This window comes from Zalophus californianus, chromosome 7 (assembly GCF_009762305.2).
Source record: "Zalophus californianus isolate mZalCal1 chromosome 7, mZalCal1.pri.v2, whole genome shotgun sequence".
NCBI lineage: Eukaryota > Metazoa > Chordata > Mammalia > Carnivora > Otariidae > Zalophus > Zalophus californianus.
In genome coordinates this window covers 115,920,390-115,940,283 of record NC_045601.1, presented here as the reverse complement: position 1 = coordinate 115,940,283, position 19,894 = coordinate 115,920,390, and the positions used below count along the sequence as shown (strand labels likewise).

The 19,894-nt window shown below is 43.6% G+C and overlaps 1 protein-coding gene and 1 long non-coding RNA gene across 2 annotated transcripts in view; both read right to left on the bottom strand.

The window, feature by feature from the left end:
- Positions 1-19,690, bottom strand: part of NUDT3 (nudix hydrolase 3) — a 126,274-nt gene extending 106,584 nt beyond the window's left edge. The window contains exon 1 of the mRNA XM_027603477.2: positions 19,291-19,690. Coding sequence (XP_027459278.1) covers positions 19,291-19,389 — 99 coding nt within the window. The 5' untranslated portion in view covers positions 19,390-19,690. The remainder of the gene's footprint in view (positions 1-19,290) is intronic.
- On the bottom strand, positions 3,399-11,448 carry LOC113927565. Its single transcript, XR_003521664.1, has 2 exons — positions 11,314-11,448; positions 3,399-3,756 (listed from the first exon to the last, which is right to left on the bottom strand). It is a non-coding gene; the product is annotated as an uncharacterized LOC113927565 (long non-coding RNA).
- Positions 19,691-19,894: the final 204 nt, after the last annotated feature.

Sequence of the window (19,894 nt, the reverse complement as noted above, 5' to 3'; positions counted from 1 at the left end):
TCTTCCTTTCCACTTTTAACTCCTTCTTGTGGATCTGTCAGGAAAAAAAAAACTGTTCTTTTCTACCTGCGTATGCCTTATTTTACCAGAAATAGCACAGTAGACAGATGTGAACACCTTTTTGGTTTCAGTTCCCTTATCTCACTGAAATGGCTGGAGAGATTTAGTCTAGGGTTACTTCCAGGTTTACAAATTTCAAGATTCTATAACCTCAAGTCTTACCTCCTTCCATAAAGCCCTTTCAAAGTACACTCACACTGCCCCATTTATTGCATTTAAATCCTTTTTAAAGTTTATTCCATTAAATTTTTTCTTTCCCACTCCCTATGTTTTTGGATCCCATGCCACACTGAAGTCTATCTTTATGCAGCTGTGTTAGGCCATTATGATCGGGATCTGATGTGATTTTTTTAAGGTCTGCATAATCTCTATTAACATAGTGGCAGCAAACTTCTACTCACCCTTCAACACCCAGATTTACTCCTTTCCCACTATTTCCAACTTTCCTATTCAAGTTAGTCACTCCGTTAGTCACTCCGTTAGTCACTCCGTTCCTTAAGCATTCTGGGCAGGGTTCTTTCACAACACTTTTTTTCCCCACAACACTTCTCTCACCGAATTGTAATTATTTGTTGACCATTGGGATTCCTTCAGTGTTCCTGTCTTAGTAACACTGGCTAACAATTCTTGGGTACTCAATATGTACCTGGGAAGGACTTTATCTTCCCTCATTCAAGGTTCATAGAACTTCATAAATTAGGTGCCATTTTTTCCCACTTTACAGATGAAAAACTGACTCTCGGTTAGTTTCCCACTCCCCTGACCTTATATAATGCTCCTGAATCAGTCCCCAACCTTGAAACATTTCCTGTTTCCTTTCCCCTCTCCAGCTCCTACATGCAAAGGAATAGGGAAATACAGAAAATGTGAACACTATAAATTCTATCCTCCCTTTTGAAGATGGAATTTAAGTTTCCAGAGTTCTAAAACGGTCTTTCCTGCTTAAAGTTCATCCTCTGTGGTGCTCTACACACAGCAGGCCCACAACTGCTTGCAAGGATACAGACCATTCAACCTCCAACCTTACAAAACTATCCTTTGGATCCCAACCATTCTAGTCTGCCAGACTTTTTCTTGCCTCTGAAATTCCTACGACCAGACCACTTTCAGTATATATATTTTACTTCTCAGAAAGATGGTGCCACCTGTTAGGAGTTTTCTCAAATTCACATCAATATAATTCAGGCTCTAGGTTTTTTCTTTTATCTACCCTCCAATCCCAGATGAAAATGTACTTCTTTCCTAAAAAGCTGTCCTAATCAACCCAAATCCACGCTGGATCGCCTTCTAGACATAGCCGTTCCCCTCCTTCCTACGTACCTACATCCTATCCTTTCCTAAAGCACAAGACTGACGACTTCAGGGTTTTGTCTCCAACATGAAGGCTCTCCAAAGCACAGCCTCTACGCTTTTTCTAATTGTTCCATGTACTTTAAGTCCTGTCTCTTCCATTTTTCTATCTGCCCCCACATAAGACACATAATAGCTGCTTCTTCAACTGCACTGAAATGACTGAAGGAAATTAAATTAACCAATTTAGAAAAGCATTCTTCCCAGAGACTAGGAAACACATCCTCAGTTTTAAAAATCATCACTGCATCTAGATTAGTACTTTATATAAAGTAAGGACTCAATAAAATTCTTGTTGACCAAGATAGAACTTGGAGACCATAATGTGTATTTTAAGAAGCATCCTATAGTTTTCATAAGCTTACATTATTAAAAAACATTTTGGGGGGCACTAAATAGCTGGCTCAGTCTGTAGAGCATGCAACTCTTAATCTCGGGGTTGTTGAGTTCAAGCCCCATTTTGGGGGCAGAGATTACTTAAAAAATTTTTAAAAACACATTTTTTTAAATCTGGTCCTTGACATCCACAAGGTTTAAAATATTTAAAAATTCACACACTCTCAAATATTCTTTAGGACAATTCTAAAATGAGAAACTATAAGCATCGAGCATAGAGAGGGTATATAATGATGCTGGTAAGCATTTCATAAAAATATCAGCATTTAGGCCAGTGTTAGTTACACTTGCTCTAATTTGACTGGATTATTCTTTGGCCATTTAAAATCAATTTTACAAACTAGCAAGAAGAAATTTTTACCATAAAAAATGGAAAAATGTTAAAGCCTCCACCATGAGTAAAATGAAAAAGCTCTCCCAGGGAAAAAAAAATAGAGGCTCCTCGGTGATTCAGTTAAGTGTCTGCCTCCAGCTCAGGTCATGATCTCAGGGAGATCAGCCCCAAGGGAGCCTGCTTCTCCCTATTCCTCTGCCTCTCTCCCACTGCTCATGCTCATGCGCTCTCTCTCACTGGCTCTCTCAAATAAATAAAATCTTTAATAAAAAAAGAAAAAGAAATTAATAAAAATTTGGACTCTGCACATACATTTCCTCTGGTACACTGCATTAGTGAGGAGGTTACCTTAAAAACTACCTGGAGTGGCATTAGACAGGGTTCAAACCAAGTCTGGCCATCTGTAGTCAAAGGGACTGTACTGAAAGAAACATCAAAGGCTCAGAATATTGGGATGGCAGGGACTAAAATGCCAGGCTTGGAGGATATGCCCACACCATGGCACGCCAGGGCTGGCAGCAAAAGCCTGGATCTAAGACACAAACATCTGGTAAGCACATAGCCACTGCCCTCCCCCTCCCCTCCCCCCAACCTCCTCAGGACTGGAAGCACTGAGCCACAACTAATGGAGCCTGAGTCCTGCATCCACACAGGCACACCAGAGAAGGGAGCTAGCACACTGTGCCCATTCAGTTCTTGGGATGGTAGGGTGGGCCCTTCCTCCTCTCCAAAGGAGGATTTCTCCAAAAAGAAGAGAAGAATGCTCTGAGGAAAGGGGAGCTGACCAGAAACCCTAGAAATAATAAGCATTTATCCTTCTCCTCAAAGAGAGGCACCCACTTGCAAAGTCACTCACAGAATGACTCTACATTCTATTCTCTGATTTTCTACCAGAAAAATCAATCATTCAGTACACTCTCTATCTCTGCACCATGGCCCACAAACTCTTCTCCAGAGGCTCTAACGCGTATGCTACTGCCTTGGCTGCCCTTGGCCTCTTTGCCCAGTCTGACCACAGCAGACCCTCCCCCAAGTCCCTTGATCAAGTCCTCTGCCAAGTCCTTCCCAGACACGCACCTTATTAAACCAAAGAATTCATCTCCCCATTTCTTTCTCCCACAGCACTGTGCTTCTAGTTTAAAAAATTTTTAAGTTTTATTATAAAATCAAGCTACAGGGATTATTTTAAATAAAATTCAAGGTGTTAAAATAAATTGGTTTTCTTTTATGCATTTAAAATATTTTCTTAGACATGCCATAAAGTACAAGTTTTTAATGGTACAAAGTATTAATATCATGAAATAAAAAGTAAGTTTAATTTTGAAGGATTTTCCTGGTTCCGGTGGCAGCTCCAAGGTTCCGAACTGGTAGGGTTCTCTGTTGAGCTTCTCGTTTTCAAGTCCTTGGGGATGAGAAGTGTCTTTATTCCTCTCCCAGACATTGGTTTGGTTGGACCCTCTTAATTTCTCTTTCTCCAAGTACAGATCTGGGACAGAGTGGGGGAGGCAGGCTGAGGACAAGAGCTTTCTTTGTCCAGAGAAAGGCTTCTCTTTCTCTTTTCTCTGTCAGGCTTGGACATTTGCCTAAATGATGGTAGGTGCTCCATAAATGACGATCTGAGGAAAGGAGAAGGAAAGATGGTGGACTGCTTAACAGCGCCATGCGCTTACAAACAGGGCCCACCATCACCAAGTACTCTGCCCTGTCTGGTACCTCTCCTAACACTAAAATTGTCATAAAAGATGAAACCAGAGAATCGCTGAAGTACTCTATTTTAAGACCTTCTACTTCAAATTATCACACTATATTGCAACTGCTGGCTTGTTCTCTCCACTGCCGAATGTAAACAATGTGAAAGCAGGGGCTGTCTGCCTCATTCACTGGAACGCAGCACAGTATCCACTGCTCAAGAAGCACAAACTGATTTAATTAACAAATGCAAACCAGCACTCACAAATTTCCATAACCTTCTTCCCACCACAATTCACTACACAAGCCCAGGTTGCGATGAAGTTAGAAACTGTCTTTTTCTTAGCTTTATATTGACATGGCTGACCCCAAATGTTAATGTGGGCCAGACACTGGACTAAGTGTTCTATATATTAAGTGATTTCACTTAGTCCTCCAACGATACAATAACATAGGGAGGTACTATTATTGTTACAAGTGAGAAGATGAGGCAAAGAGATGTAAAGTAATTTGCTCAGGATCACCAGACTAGTGAGCGTAAGTAAGAGCCAGGGCTCCAACCCGGGTGTGTCTGACTCCAGGGCCTAAGCTCTTAAACACTACAGACATCGAAACTCAAAATGCCACTCTATGGGGCCTGGGCAGGGGGCACAAGTGTGTGAAATCAGTCAGAATCTTCTGACACGGACTTGTCATGTGTCTAAAGGAAAGAGGAAGAAGGAATATTTTCAAATATGCACTCCCTATTTTTCTTGAAATTTAAAAAGGTACAAGAAATATTTGACCTTTCTCTTAACTCTACCTTCAGAAGGCAGTAACACCTCAGCCACTGCAATAAATGTTAGCTGTCACTGCGCGTCGATATCAAGGGGACCACAGGGAGTGGTAAGGACAGTGGCCCACTGAAGAGAGGGGGGCAGCCCAAAGGGTGGCCGCCACTCAGCTCTGGCCACAGTCATCACATAGGAAAGCTGGTCCAGATCTTCTGATTTTTCAAGAGAAACCTGAACACCAAATTCCTTATTTGAAAATTTTCAAATTAAAATGTTGGAAACTAATTTTTTTAAAAGATTTTATTTATTTATTTGACAGAGAGCACAAGTAGGCAGAGAGGCAGGGAGAGGGAGAAGCAGACTCCCCGCTGAGCAGGTAGCCCAACGTGGGGCTCGATCCCAGGACCCTGGGATCATGACCTCAGCCGAAGGCAGCCACTTAACTGACTGAGCCACCCAGGCGCCCCTGTTGGCAACTAATTTTTAAAAACTCTTTAATCATCTTGCATTCCAAACACAGCCATGAGCCATTAGCATGTGGTCCTCACGACACTTCAGGGCAAACAGGATTCCAAAGGCCTAACTCCAAAGACTTTTCATGAGGTCACCTACATGGCCCAATGTCCTCCACCTGGACTCTCTTCTGTCAGCTACCCAAATCTAACCAAGACATTTACGTGTGGCCCTACAAACCCCATAAAACTGTCCCTGACACTCAAGCTCATCTTCACAGACTCCTCCAAATTCCCAATAAACACTCCCCTCCATCACTTCTTTAATTAGCTTATATTTTACATTCTACACTACAACCTGCCAAGAGCTCACAGCTAGCTCCTCAGGAGCTCACATTCTATTCTACACATCTTAACCTCCTCAGTTTGGAGTGTTCTTTATAGATACACAACTACTTTCATAATTAAAAAAAAAATTCCTTTTTGGAAAAAAAAAATCACTCATGGTGTCTGGCAGGATGACCCCAAGCTATGTCCTTATTAAATACTGAATCTTTGAAAATACCATAGAAATATAATTATTGCACACAGAAACTCTCTGGATTATTTTTCTAGCTCATTTTACCAATAAAATCTAAAAGTTTCATCTTATTATTATTAAAGGCAGTCTACCCAAACTGCAAAACCCCCCAGGAAAACAATCAGTACTGCAGTGAGAGGTGTAAAGGCCCTGAGTCAGGGCTCAGCACAGTTAGTAAGTGATGGCTGAATAGAAGTTTAACAACCAAGTCATTTCTGCAAAGAGGAAAAAAATGAAACATTAAATAATTAAAGTTCCAGTTACTCAAAATATGTTAATTCAAGCTACTCACAAAGTGTCCTATAAAAGCACATATCTTCTCTTAAAGAAGTTTACTAGAATTCCTGAATATTCAAAGAAAAATCACTATCCTTTTTTTTTTTTTTAAGATTTTATTTATTTATTTGAAGAGAGATAGCGAGAGTAGGAACACAAGCAGGGAGAGTGGGAGAGGGTAAAGCCAGCTTCCTGCTGAGCAGGGAGCCCAATGTGGGGCTCGATCCCAGGACCCTGGGTTCATGACCTGAGCCAAAGGCAGACACTTAACGACTGAGCCACCCAGGCGCCCCCTTCCTCGTATTTTTTGAGTAATCTTTATACCCCTACCTACACCCAATGGGGGGGGCTCAAACTCATGATCCCAAGATCAAGAGTTGACCCCAAGATCAAGAGTCACATGCTCTACTGACTGAGCCAACCAGGTGCCCCTCCAGGCAGTTCTTTAAAAGGACTTTACTGTTTTATGAACGAAGAGAACAACTAAGTGTATACAAAGAAAGTCTACTTCAGGGATCATTTCTTTTTTATGTTTATAATAGTCTTGTCTTCTCTGTAAGTTTGTTTCTACTTGCTTTAGATTTAAGTTTTTATTTTTCATTTATTTTTTATTTTTATTTATTTATTGAGAGAGAGAGAATGGTAGAGAGAGCACGAGAGGGAAGAAGGTCAGAGGGAGAAGCAGACCCCCCACTGAGCAGGGAGCCCGATGCGGGACTCGATCCCGGGACTCCAGGATCATGACCTGAGCCGAAGGCAGTCGCTTAACCAACTGAGCCACCCAGGCGCCCTAGATTTAAGTTTTTAATGTTTTTGTAATAATTTTCTTTACATGGAGTAGAAATTCACTCTATCTCCTTTTGGAAAAGCTCACAAAATATACAGATGTAAGATAATGTTTTATGATAATCAAGTTATTAACTTCTCATCTCGAAAAAGAGTTAAGAACACTACATCAAAAACTAATGATGTACTTGGGCGCATGGGTGGCTCAGTCGGTTAAGCGTCTGCCTTTGGCTCAGGTCATGATCCCAGGGCTATGGGATCGAGTCCCGTATCAGACTCCCTGCTCAGCGGGGAGTCTGCTTCTCCCTCTGCCTGCCGCTTCCCCTGCTTGTGCTCTCTCTTTGTGTCAAATAAATAAAATCCTAAAAAAAAAAAAAATTAATGATGTACTATATGTTGGCTAATTAAACATAATAATAAAAAAATAAAATAAATAAAAATAACCAAATACTTATTAAAAGAATCAATGTTGGAAAAAAGAAGAGTTTATTTTTTTTTATTTTTTAAAGATTTTATTTATTTATTTGAGAGAGCGAGAATGAGAGAGAGAGAGCACATGAGAGGGGGGAGGGTCAGAGGGAGAAGCAGACTCCCCGCCGAGCAGGGAACCCGATGCGGGACTCGATCCCGGGACTCCAGGATCATGATCTGAGCCGAAGGCAGTCGCTTAACCAACTGAGCCACCCAGGCGCCCAAGAAGAAGAGTTTAAAAGTGTCCTAAACTAAGAATTTTCTTTTTTAAAGATTTTATTCATGTATTTGACAGAGAGATAGAGACAGCATAAGTAGGTAGAGGGAGAGGTAGAAGCAGGCTCCCCGCAGAGCAGGGAGCCCGATGCAGGACTCGATCCCAGGGCCCTGGGATCATGACCTGAGCCAAAGGCAGACGCTTAACTGACTGAGCCACCCAGACACCCCCTAAACTAAGAATTTTTTAAAGTATATTTGGATAAAGCCCACAAAAGGCATGATCTTCCCTGCCTGGGATGCATAACCAGATTTGCACACAGTCCACTTCTAGTTAACTGTGCTAAGAAAACAGCAGCAGCACACACGATATAAATAATAAAATGTCAAAAACAAAAAAAAAAACCCACTCATATTTGCTTTGCAAATATTCTGGTGCTCACATCTGAATATGGCTGAATCATTCTAGTAATTCTTTTCTATTTTATAAATAAGAAGGTTGCACTGTGATGATCTTCCTCAGTCAAGTTTCCCATAGCCAGCTCTGGGTTCGCATTTTAGGGGACTAGTGCGAGGAGACAGAAAAGGTTAAGGCACAGTCTGTGAGAAGGAAAAATCTCCGTTTTCTTCCTTCTTGAAAAGGGGAAAACCCAGTTCTTCCTTATTGTGTTTCTTTCCTGAGATTCTCCTTCACTACTCACAAAAGCACATTTCACTTTTGATACTTCTGGTCACAGAATGTGTGGGGTTCCCCTACAACAAGCAAGTCTCTGCAACACCAGCTGGGTGTCCTACAATTAACTCGATTCTGGCACTATCTCTGAGCGGCATCTCTCTACCCGAAGATAGCTCAGATCCCGCAGGTTAAGAGCTCAGACCCACAAGTCCGCCACCACCCTTTCTGATGCCAGTCACAAGCCTCCATTATCACCAATGCTTCCAACCAACTGGCTACAGATCAGAGGTTCCAACAGCCCCCTCCGTGGGTTCAATTAATTTGCCAGAGTAGCTCACAGAACTTAGAGAAACACTTCATATGTTTACCAGTTTATTAAAGAATATGGTAAAGGATACAGATGAAGAGCCAGATGAAGAGATGCGTAGGGCAAGAAGCTTCTGGCCCCACGGAGGTGGGATGTGTTACCCTCCTGGTGTGAAATGTGTTCACCAACCTGGAAATTCTCCGAACCCTGTACTACTGGGATTTTTATGGAAACTTCATCACCTACGAATGATGGACCATTAACTCCATTTTCAGCCCTTCTCCCTTCTCAAGGCAATGGGGGGCAGGGCTGAAAATTCCAAGCTTCTAATCACGGCTTGGTCTTTCTAGTGACTGGCCAGGAGCCATCCAGGAACCCACCCAGAGTTACCTCATTAGAACAAAAGACATTCCTATCACCCAGAAAATTACAAGAGTTTCAGGAGCCCTGGTTCAGGAGTAGAGGACAAAGACCAATATTAGAACAAGAGATGTTCTTATCACAGGATATCACAAGAGTATTGGGAGCTCTGTGCCAGGAACCAGGGCCAGAGACCAATACATGCCTTCTATTATTTCACAGTCTCTCAGGAAGAGCTGAAAAGCCACAATTCCACTCAGAATTCTACCTACTCCCCATTCCACAGCTGGGGACAAAAGCATATGGCTAAAGTGAACAGCCTCCTACCAGTACTAGGAAGGTACTTTGGCTTAAAAGGTCAACTCTGAGTAGTCTAAACAATGAGAGTTTAGAAACTGGCAAGCCCAGTCTGACCCAGACAACTGCTAAGCTGCTTCTCAGGGGCTTGAAGGCCAGTCGGACAAGCAGCTGCCACATCACAGCACCGTCCTGACACACAAAGCCCGCTGCCAACACTGATGCTACGCCCGCAAGCACGCACGCCCCTCCATTCCCAGCAGCTCCCCATTCTAAAAGGATCCCTGGCACTTCAGGTTACGGAACCTCAATAAAACTAGTAAGTGCTGAAAAACCACAGGCATTCAAGTGGCCTGGGTTCAAATATATTTCTAGGAAAAACTAGCAAACCTCTATTCTATTAAACAAAAATACCCCACAATCTTTCATATGCAATGCACTGCTGTCTTATCTTTTATAAGCTAACTACCTGACTCTTTCGTTCCATATCCTTTGTACCTTTTGATTTTTGTACTGTGTGCATATATACTACCTATTCAAAGGAGCCTTTCTGACTAAATTACCCTAGGAAAGTGTAAAGAAACTTCAGGGTCTTTTCTTTGGGTCCTTTCAGATTTATCTCTTAAAAAGATGACAGAACAGGAGCACATGGGTGGCTCAGTCGTTAAGCGGCTGCCTTCGGCTCAGGTCATGATCGCAGGGTCCTGTGATCGAGCCCCACATCGGGCTCCCTGCTCAGCGGGAGACCTGCTTCTCCCTCTCCCACTCCTCCGGCTTGTGTTCCCTCTCTCCCTGTCTGTCAAAATAAATAAATAAAATCTTAAAAAAAAAGATGACAGAACAGTATTTTCATCTCCACTTGTACATTTCTCAAGCACAACTTTTTCTAATCAACCGTCACCATCACGTCTACTCCTCACATACAAGGGAAAGAAGGTGGTTTCATGGGATGTTACTGGTTTGTTTGCTGGGTTGCTGTAAGTGACAGAGGCAGGACAGAGTAAAGGAGAACCAGGAAAATTGGAAAAGTAACAAAGCCCCACAGGAAATGGTGCCCTCCCACCTCTGCAACATCTCCTACCACTCTCCTCCACTTGGCCTTTGGCCGCTCTGGCCAGCTTCCTGCTTTTCCCCCTTGCCAAATTCATTCCCACTTGGGGCCTCTGTAATTGCTCTTCCCTCCGTCTTGCTGTTCACAGACTACCCGATCCCAATTTGCCAACACCCCTACCACCACTTAGTCCCATCATACATTCATTTCCTGCCCAGCACCACCAACACTGCCTAAAATCATCAAGTTCACTAATAGTTTTGCTCATTTACTGTCTCCCTGCATCTGTTATCAGAAGCTTCACAAGAGCAAGAGCTTCCATTCTGCCTTGTTTCACCACTGCATTCCAAGAACAGTGTCTGGCCTAGAAGCAGGCACTCAAGTTTGTACAACAAATGAGTAAACGAACGAACGACTCTAAGAATGAACATTTTTCGGAGCGTCTGGGTGGCTCAATCAGCTAAGAATCTGACTCTTGATTTTGGCTCAGGTCATGATCTCAGGGTCGTGGGATTGAGCCCCGAGTAGGGCTCCTCATGCAGCATGGATCCTGCTTGAGATTCTCTCTCTCCCTCTGCCTCTGCCCCTCTCCCTGTTTGTGTTCACACACTCTATCTCCCGAAATAAATAAAATCTTTAAAAGAAAAAAAAAAACCACGAACATTTTTCCCTAAAGGCTTATTAGTAAGCTAGGCAGCAAGGGTTTCAAGAAGGCTGGGAAAAAGACTGTGGGCATTCTTGAGTGCTTCCATGTCACTTTAGGATAGAAATTCTCAAACTGGATTCAAGAAAGTCTTCTTGGGTATAGAGAGGATGTTACTCAGCAAGTTGACTTTGAGTGCATATGTTTTATTACTAAATTTTAAAGTTTGGGGACTTTATTTCTAAATTCAATTCCTTATTCTTCTTTTATCCACATATTATCTTCTTTGCCTATGATGGTTCTTTTGTTCTGCTTCATACATTAACCACCACAAATCAAATGCTTCAAGACGCGGCACTCACAAACTTTACATCATGTCTCTTTCACTTTGACCTAGATAAAGTACAAAATGATGATGACAGAAAAATTTTATGACCATCCCTATCAACCTTCATTTGCAAACTGATTACTCTACTACTAACTAAACTTTGGAATCCAGATTTGATATACATTGTTGGCTATGAACCACTATCGACAAGTCATTAAAACAGTATCTACTACTTGACTGCAGTTTGTTGACGTATTTATTTACTTACTAATAAAAGGCTCCAGGCTATCAGCAAAATGAAAATCCTTTTTCCTCAGGTACTGCATCACTAGGGTTGAGGATCAGTTCGTTATATCAACTACCCAACACGAATCCTGCAAGATGGCACAGACTCACAAGTTCAACATCTGAAAGAAATCCTAAGTGCCCTATCATGGGAAGATCCATTGAGATTCAGAAAAGATTTACAACCAATTACACATAAACTCCCATTGGGCTGATACTCAACATTATCAGACACCCTGTCACTAAGACACTGGAAATAAGAGCCAGAAGACTTCCCTGAAACATTTTTATCAACACATTATTGGTAGACACTAGCATTCAGTATATTTTGGGTATTTTCAATTCCTCTACTAGACTGTAAGCTTCTTAAAAGCAGGGACAATGTGTTCATTCATTCATTCACACAGTCAACAAATAGCATTGAGCATATACTATGTTCTAAGCACCAAGGATACAGGAATGCATAAAACAGACAAAAATTTCTATCCTCATAAACTAGCTGCATTCTAGTGAGAGGAAACAGAAACATGTGAGTACATAACATGGTCTTGGTGGTGATATGTGCTGCCCAGAAAGAAGCCCAGGAGACACAGTGACAATGGATTGGTGTTACTTTCTATAGCACGATCATTAAAGAGCTGTCTGATGAAGTGAAAACTAAGCCTTAAAAGACCTAAAGTAAGGGAGCAAGGCATGCAGTTAATATGGGGGAGAAACAGCACAGAGGCCAGTGAGGCTGGAATAGAGGGATGAGTAAGAGGGAGAGTAGTAAGAGATGAGGTCAGAGCCATGGCAGGGACCCAAACATGCAGAGCCTAGGGGGTCATGATTAAGATGTTAGATTCACTAAGACAGAATACCACTGGAGCAGAGAAGTGACATGATCTGACATCTATGTTGGAAGAATCACTCCAGCAGCTGTGTGGTAGACAAGACTAGAGGAGAGAGGGCACCTGGGTGGCTCAGTTGGTTAAGCGACTGCCTTCGGCTCAGGTCATGATCCTGGAGTCCCGGGATCAAGTCCCACATCGGGCTCCCTGCTCGTCGGGGAGTCTGCTTCTCCCTCTGACCCTCTTCCCTCTCGTGCTCTCTGTCTCTCATTCTCTCTCTCTCTCAAATAAATAAATAAAATCTTAAAAAAAAAAAAAAAGACTAGAGGAGAGAGGGCAGAAGCAGTTAGGAAGACCAGCTAGGAAGATTCAGCAGTAGTCCAGGCAAGAGGTAATAATGGGTTAGGCTAGAAGAACACAGGAGAGGTTGAAGTGAGAAGGTTAGGCAGGATCTGCTGTAAGATTAGATGAGAAGGGAGAAGTCAAGGATGGCTCCAGGGTTTCTAACCTGAGCAAGCGGTAGCATAGAGATTTCCTTTACTGAAGGAGGCACAACTGTAGGAGAAGGAGGTTTCTGTTGCTGTTTGGTTTTTGGTGGATGGAATCAAGAATTCAGTTTGGGTATTTTAAGTTTGACATGCCTACCAGATATCCAAATGGAAACATTAAGTAGATTGCAGTATATTCAAGTCTTGATTTCAGGAGAGAAATTCGGGCTAAAAAATAGAGAGTTGAAAGTAATCAGTATAAATATGGTATTTAAAGAGGGGACCAAATGAGATCATGTGTGTGAGCCTGTGTTGGGGTGAGGGAGTAGTTCAAAGATTGTGTCCTTGTGCACTGCAATAAAAGAACTCAGGAAAATGAGGATTAATACAATACTAAGAAGGAACAACCAGAAAGAAAGGGAAGAACTAGAAAGATGTCCTAGAAGCAAGGTAAAGAAAGGAATGAAAGGAATGATGAGGTAACAAGGATTCAGGACTGGCCACTGGATTTGTTAACTTGTTATCTTGAAGACTGGCTCCAGCAGAATCACAGAAGAGGGCCCGAATGGAATGAGTTCAAGAGAAATTGGAAGAGGGAAAATGGAAACAGCAAGTACAGAAATGTTTTCCTGTGAAGGGGAAGAGAGAAACGGCATAGTAGCTGGAGGGAACATGGGGCAAGGGAGCATTTCTTTTAAGATGGGAAATACTTTAGGGCGCCTGGGTGGCTCAGTTGGTTAAGCGACTGCCTTCGGCTCAGGTCATGATCCTGGAGTCCCGGGATCGAGTCCCACATCGGGCTCCCTGCTCAGCAGGGAGTCTGCTTCTCCCTCTGACCCTCTTCCCTCTCATGCTCTCTATCTCTCATTCTCTCTCTCTCAAATAAATAAATAAATAAATAAAAAATCTTTAAAAAAAAAAAAAAAAAAAAGATGGGAAATACTTTAGCCTGTTTGCCCTGGGAACAATAAAGTAGAGAAGGAAAGACAGGACACTCACAGGAGTGAGGCTGCGGGGCAGGCAGGAGGGCACGGACATAGATACACAGCAGGCAGACAGCTTGACTTTATGAGGGACCACAGATTTGTTTACCTGTGTATTCCCAGGATCTTGTACAGAGACTAGTCCATAATAGGGTTCTCAAAAAATGAATAAACTAATGTATTCTTGAACAAGGGCTCTTCCTTTTTGTACTAGGCTATGAGGAAAAATAGAGATTGCTTCACACAAAGTAGATATGCAACACCATTATTTACTGAGACGTGAGAATCACTCAAGAGCCAAAAAAAAAAAAAGGTTAGGGCAAAGAATGGAAAAGGAGGAGACTGCAGGGGCGCCTGGGTGGCTCAGTCGTTAAGCGTCTGCCTTCGGCTCAGGTCATGATCCCAGGATCCTGGGATCGGGCCCCACGTCGGGCTCCTCACTCAGCGGGAAGCCTGCTTCTCCCTCTCCCACTCCCCCTGCTTGTGTTCCCTCTCTTGCTGTGTCTCTCTCTGTTAAATAAGTAAATAAAAAATCTTTAAAAAAGAAGGAGTCTGCAGTTTGATTTCAGACCAGAATTCACATCTCAGGATGTAGCCAGAAAAGGAGGTAATAGGAGAAATGTCTGACTAACCAGTATTATTAGGTAGGCACAAGGGAAAGCACACACCCCAAGAAGGAAAGACTGAGAGAACTGACCGGACCACTGCACCCACCATGATCTTAGAGCAATGTGATACCGGACAGTGACCAAGCATGTCACGAAAAGACTCTCCAACCAGCCTGGGATCTACTGGAAGCTCGTCGACATGGTTATCGCCTCTGGGATTGCCACCTGTGCTTTTACTCCCCTCTCTAGAGCCCAGGGGAAGGTGCGGTCTGCAGGGACGTCCTTCCACCTGCTCCTCTGGGACATTTTTACCAACAAACACTCAGGCCACCAGAGTTGTTGCCCACTGAGGATCTTCAATGTCAATCATCTCCCCACCCAACTCCGTGAGCTCAAGGAGCTGAGAAAATGAGAAGCAGCAGTCCCTTGCGAAGAGATGGAAAAGCTCAGCAAACCAACCTAAGACCCTTAAGGACAGTTTTGTCCTTTCTTTTTAAAAGCAGTTTTAATACACAGGGAAATGTGAGACAATCCTATCAGTACTCATTTTTTACCTTGAGTAAAAACAGACCCTTGGCACAGCTTTAATTCCTAAGCACAAGCACTGCAACATCATCTGGTATACAACCTGTGTCAACTGGTCTTTCTAAAAGAGTATTTCACACTGCTAGACATTTCAACCATCTAAAACGCCTGTTACACTCCCCCACTCCACTCTGGGGAGGGTAGGAGAGCACAAGCAAGCCCACCTCTAGTATACTTCACTTCCTGTCCCATCACAGAGGCTCCAAAAAAGAGAAAAGAGGGAAAAATGTCAAATGGAAGTGCTTTCGGAGAGCCAAAGTTGAATAATAGGACAAAGATGAGTGTCATATTACCCAATCCAGAACAGTAAAATCTTACTCAAGAAACCAGTTTCAGTCTTCTGTATTGTTTATGATAAATGTTAATTGGAAGATACAGATTAAAAATATAAGTGTATTTATTTGCTAATCCTTGTTTGTAGGTCCCAAGATCTTGTCTTGAGTATAGGTCTATTGTTTTTTTGTTTTTGTTTTTAATTTTATTTATTTATTTCAGAGAGAGAGAGAGAGAGAATGAGAGAGATAGAAAGCACGAGAGGGAAGAGGGTCAGAGGGAGAAGGAGACTCCCCGACGAGCAGGGAGCCCGATGTGGGACTCGATCCTGGGACTCCAGGATCATGACCTGAGCCGAAGGCAGTCGCTTAACCAACTGAGCCACCCAGGCGCCCCCGAGTATAGGTCTATTGTTGAACGCTGAGTTGTCTTTCATATACCACACCCACCATGCATGACCTATGTTTTCCAGTTCAGGGTTTTTTTGTTTGTTTTTAAGAAATTATTCATTTGAAAGAGAGAAAGCACATGCGTGCACATGTGCAAGCAGAGGGAGGGGAACGGAGAGAGGGAGGGGGAGAAAACTTCCAGCAGACTCCCTGCCAAATGTGGAGCCCAATGCAGGGTTCAATCCCACAAACCCTGGATCATGACCTGAGCCTGCCTAAACCAAGAGCCGAACACTTAACCGACTGAGCCACCCAGGCATCCCTCCAGTTCAGGTTTCTATAAAGAAAAACAAAAACCTGAAAACACTTTACCTATGTGCAGAGTCTTTCTAAACTTTTAAGACTCCCTCTTCATCTTTTGCTTATCCATATAATTGAGCAGTAATTTCTTTTAATGACTTGAAATTACTGAGTCATTCCAAAGGATTCAGAATACTTCTCACAAAACCATTCTTTCTGAACTCAAATTTCATGGGCTTACATCATATTTAATTACACTGCATAATTACAATAACAAGTCAGATGAACATAAACAAATACAGGAATAAAGACAACTTTGATTCTTTGTAAGCACGCAATTGGTCGGGAGGCCTCATGGTTGGGGGGGTATATGAAACCCAGTAGCTCCCAGAGTAACAGCATTCAGTGTACCAAGTTGGTTTAAGTGGAGGTTGGGTAAGAGACTATCTACTGTTAACAGTAGGTTCAAAGTACTATAATAAATACGCTAGTTATCATGAATGCCCCAAACTTAAAGGTTTTAATTTATCAAGATGTCAATAACAATTAGTAAAACTTTGAAGTGGGGGGATTTTCCTTTTTTTTTTTTAAGATTATTTATTTATTTATTTATTTGACAGAGAGAGAGACAGCAAGAGAGCAAACCCAAGCAGGGGAGAGTGGGAGAGGGAGAAGCAGGCTCCCCGCCGAGCAGGGAGCCCCATGCGGGGCTCGATCCCAGGACCCTGGGATCACGACCGAGCCGAAGGCAGACGCCTAACGACTGAGCCACCCAGGCGCCCCCCTCATTTTCCTATTGATTCTTGTTTACTAACAGGAAAAGCAGCGGTTCATGTTGAAGTAAAGGAAACACATTCTCTTCATGCTGTTGGGCTTGCTCTTCTGTCTCTCCCTCTAGACTTTAAGCTCCCTACATATGTCTCCTTTCTAATAGTATCTCAATAAACTGGCTCCATAACCTTGCTGAGTATGTTCATACATCCTAACCTGGATCAGTGTTTCAGCTATCACTGCTGGCATATAAATAAAATCTTCTGGGGCTGAAAAAACAGAATGTTACAAGGTTTGATTCCGTCTATTATCTGCTAATATTTTCCATCTCTTTCTCTTTACATTATATGTATATTTCCTGACACTGGTAAATTAAATTAACTAGGGTCCCCTTATACTTACATTACTATTGTATTCATGCTAATAATATTCTGTAAACTATTCTATCTTGATTAAAGCCATTGGTTCCCATTAAAAAATAAAATTGGGTTGAATGTCCTGCTGAGTTTGAATTTCACATTCCCACAATGTGTGGCAGCTAATACTTCCAGTCTCTGGCACTTCTATTGAGAACATAAAAGTTCTCCCGGAACTAACAAATTACTTCCCTTCTAACACAATTATGTAATCTGAGAGTTGAACGGCACCCTAGAGGTTATTTTGTGGTCCAAAATCCCTCCCCAATTAAGGGATCCCATTGAAAAGTACTCAACTTTTTTGGGCAGGGAGGGATGTTTACCTTTAAATCCCACATTATAGAGTGCTACACCCATAGTAGGCTCTTAACACTTATTTGTTTAATTGAACTGAACAAGTCTAAAATGGGTGCATTTCATTAATTTTCTTGTTCTTTCTGGGCTTTAGCTATAACATCCACTGAATCTGTAACTAAAAATTTGCATGAATCTTCTGCTCATTCATTAGTCAATGTTCAAAAAGAAATTCAGCAAAGAAACTCAAACTCCACAGTCAAATGTTTTAACATTAAGGCTGTTAATGTCAGTGCATAATAAAACTAACAGAAAACGGAAAATCAAGTCTTAGTTTGCTTATGATCTATGAAGACTTTCCAATTTATCCAAAATACTCACATGTTCTCAACTTCTAGTATGATTTTTTTAACGAATAAAGTCTTGCATCATTCATACAACTAAATTATACACCCTTCTACTTATAATTGGGGTGCTCACAGACTTAACCACAGTACTGTAGTAAGACATGTTATTATGCTAATTAATTTTCCCTCCAGTTAAAACAAGACTGTGATCCCATCTGATTTCCCATAATATGATATGATAATGAAGAGAACAAAGCCTCTGGAGCAGTAACCACCACCGACAATTTTACTTTACTCAAGTATGTATTCCAAAACTACATAATTCACACCATGCCCCGCTTATTACATCTGTTTTGGGGACTTTTACAATATATGATAGGACACAAAGTATACATTTCCAAATTCCCTTTCCTTCTGTTTTGCTGAAAGGGAACACACACACACACACACACACACACACACACATACACACACACACACACGGAGTCCCTCAATAGCACAATTACTGCTTTGCTAATTTTTTTCAGGCAATAATTTAAAGTCCCACTTCCTCCCAAATATCTCTGGACAGCAACTCTTGGCAACCCATCTGTCTCTTTCATCACAGCTTCTTTTCATAACTAACGGGTCAAGTTCCTCTCCCCCCATTTCGACACGATGCACTGTACTTGCAGCCCTGCCACGACAGCCCACTGCTGAATGCCAGAATATAGCATATTGAATTTCACTGTCCTTCATTGTTTCCAGTTTAACTGCCATTTTACCACCATGCACAGGAGAGAAACGCTTTCCCACAGGCATCTTATGAATTTCCAAAGCAGCTATTCTTTGTGGATTTACAAAAACGTTTGCCTTCTCTAAATTCCCTTTATCACCACAGAAAAGGCTTTGGGAAGCTGAGATTTTTTTTTTAAGTACCCCATGCAAGAAGAAACTGATTCTAATTCTATTTTGCTAGCAAATTTAATCCTAAACGCCTTACTATAGGGCCATGTCAGGGCAAAGATCTTAAACATTGCTTTTGGCCTTCCCAATTAAAATGAAATATTTTCAGGTCATAAAGATTATCTTATCAAATGTCCTTTCTTCTCAGCTACACCAGAAGGCTACCCAGCGCATTGTAAAATAAACTGGCTTTGGCGTTTGTACAACGCCCTAAATCTTCCTAACCACCCCCCCTTAAGCTCACAGACACACATAATCCCTCGGCAACCCCCAAACCTGCCAGTGAAGTGGACTATTACTCCAGCACAAAGGGCCGGCCTGCGCCTCGTGCACCGCGGCCTCTGCACACATGTGCGGGTTGACAAGTGCGGAGCTGCCCTTCCTGGATCCAAAGCTGGAGGCCTGGCCCGAAAGCCACACACACTTCCCCACCCACCGCCTTCTCTCCGCGGCCACTGTCTCCTATGACAGGAGGCCGGCTCTGAAGCTCCCTCGGCCTGACTCCCATGCCGTGTGGCCACGCTCGGACCCACTTCCCCTCCGCCCCACCGTCCTTCTTCCTTCCTCCTCTTGTTTGGCTCAAGAAATTCCGTCGGAACTTCATTCGGGCCGAGAGGAGCGGCCCTGCCGGGGCCCCGGCACACCCTCCCCCAGCGGCCGCGCCCCCCGCGCCTCGGCCGGAGGCGGCAGCCGATTCCGGTGACCTCCGGCCCTGTCGGCCGGAGCCTCACCTCCTCCTCGCTCTCACTGCGGAAACACAGGCACGCGGCCCGCTTCTTGTAGCCGTCGCCGTCATAGGTGCGAGTCTGGTTCGACTTGAGCTTCATCATCCTCCGGGCCCGGGTGGGGGTGCAGTGCGGGTCGCGGGAGTGGAGGGTGGGGAGCCCGCTCCGGACGGCGGCGCGCGCGCGCGTCCCCGGCTCGGCCAAGGGAAGCAGGGAGGGGGAGCCGCTTCTCCGCTACACGGCTTGGCCGCTGGCCCGCCACGGCTGCCTCATACCCCCCGGCCCAAGTCCCGCGCCGCCGCCGCCGTCACGGCTGCCGTCGCCGCCGCCGCCACGGCCGCCGCCCCCTCTGCCGCCGCCACCCCCGACGACGACCGCGCCGCCATCTTGGGCGCGCTGCGTCAGCGGCGTAAAGCCGCGAGGGCCTACGGGACGGCCGCGCGCTTACAGCGCAGGCCGCATCCGGGAATCGCACCCTCCCAGTCCGCGCGGCGTAAACGAGCGTCTGGAATGAAAGGGCCGTGCGAATGGAGGCGGCCGCAACGCCAGGAGCGTAGGGGTGGGGAAGGTGGAGCGCGCGCGGAGGAAGTCGGGGGAGAAAGGGGTGCGG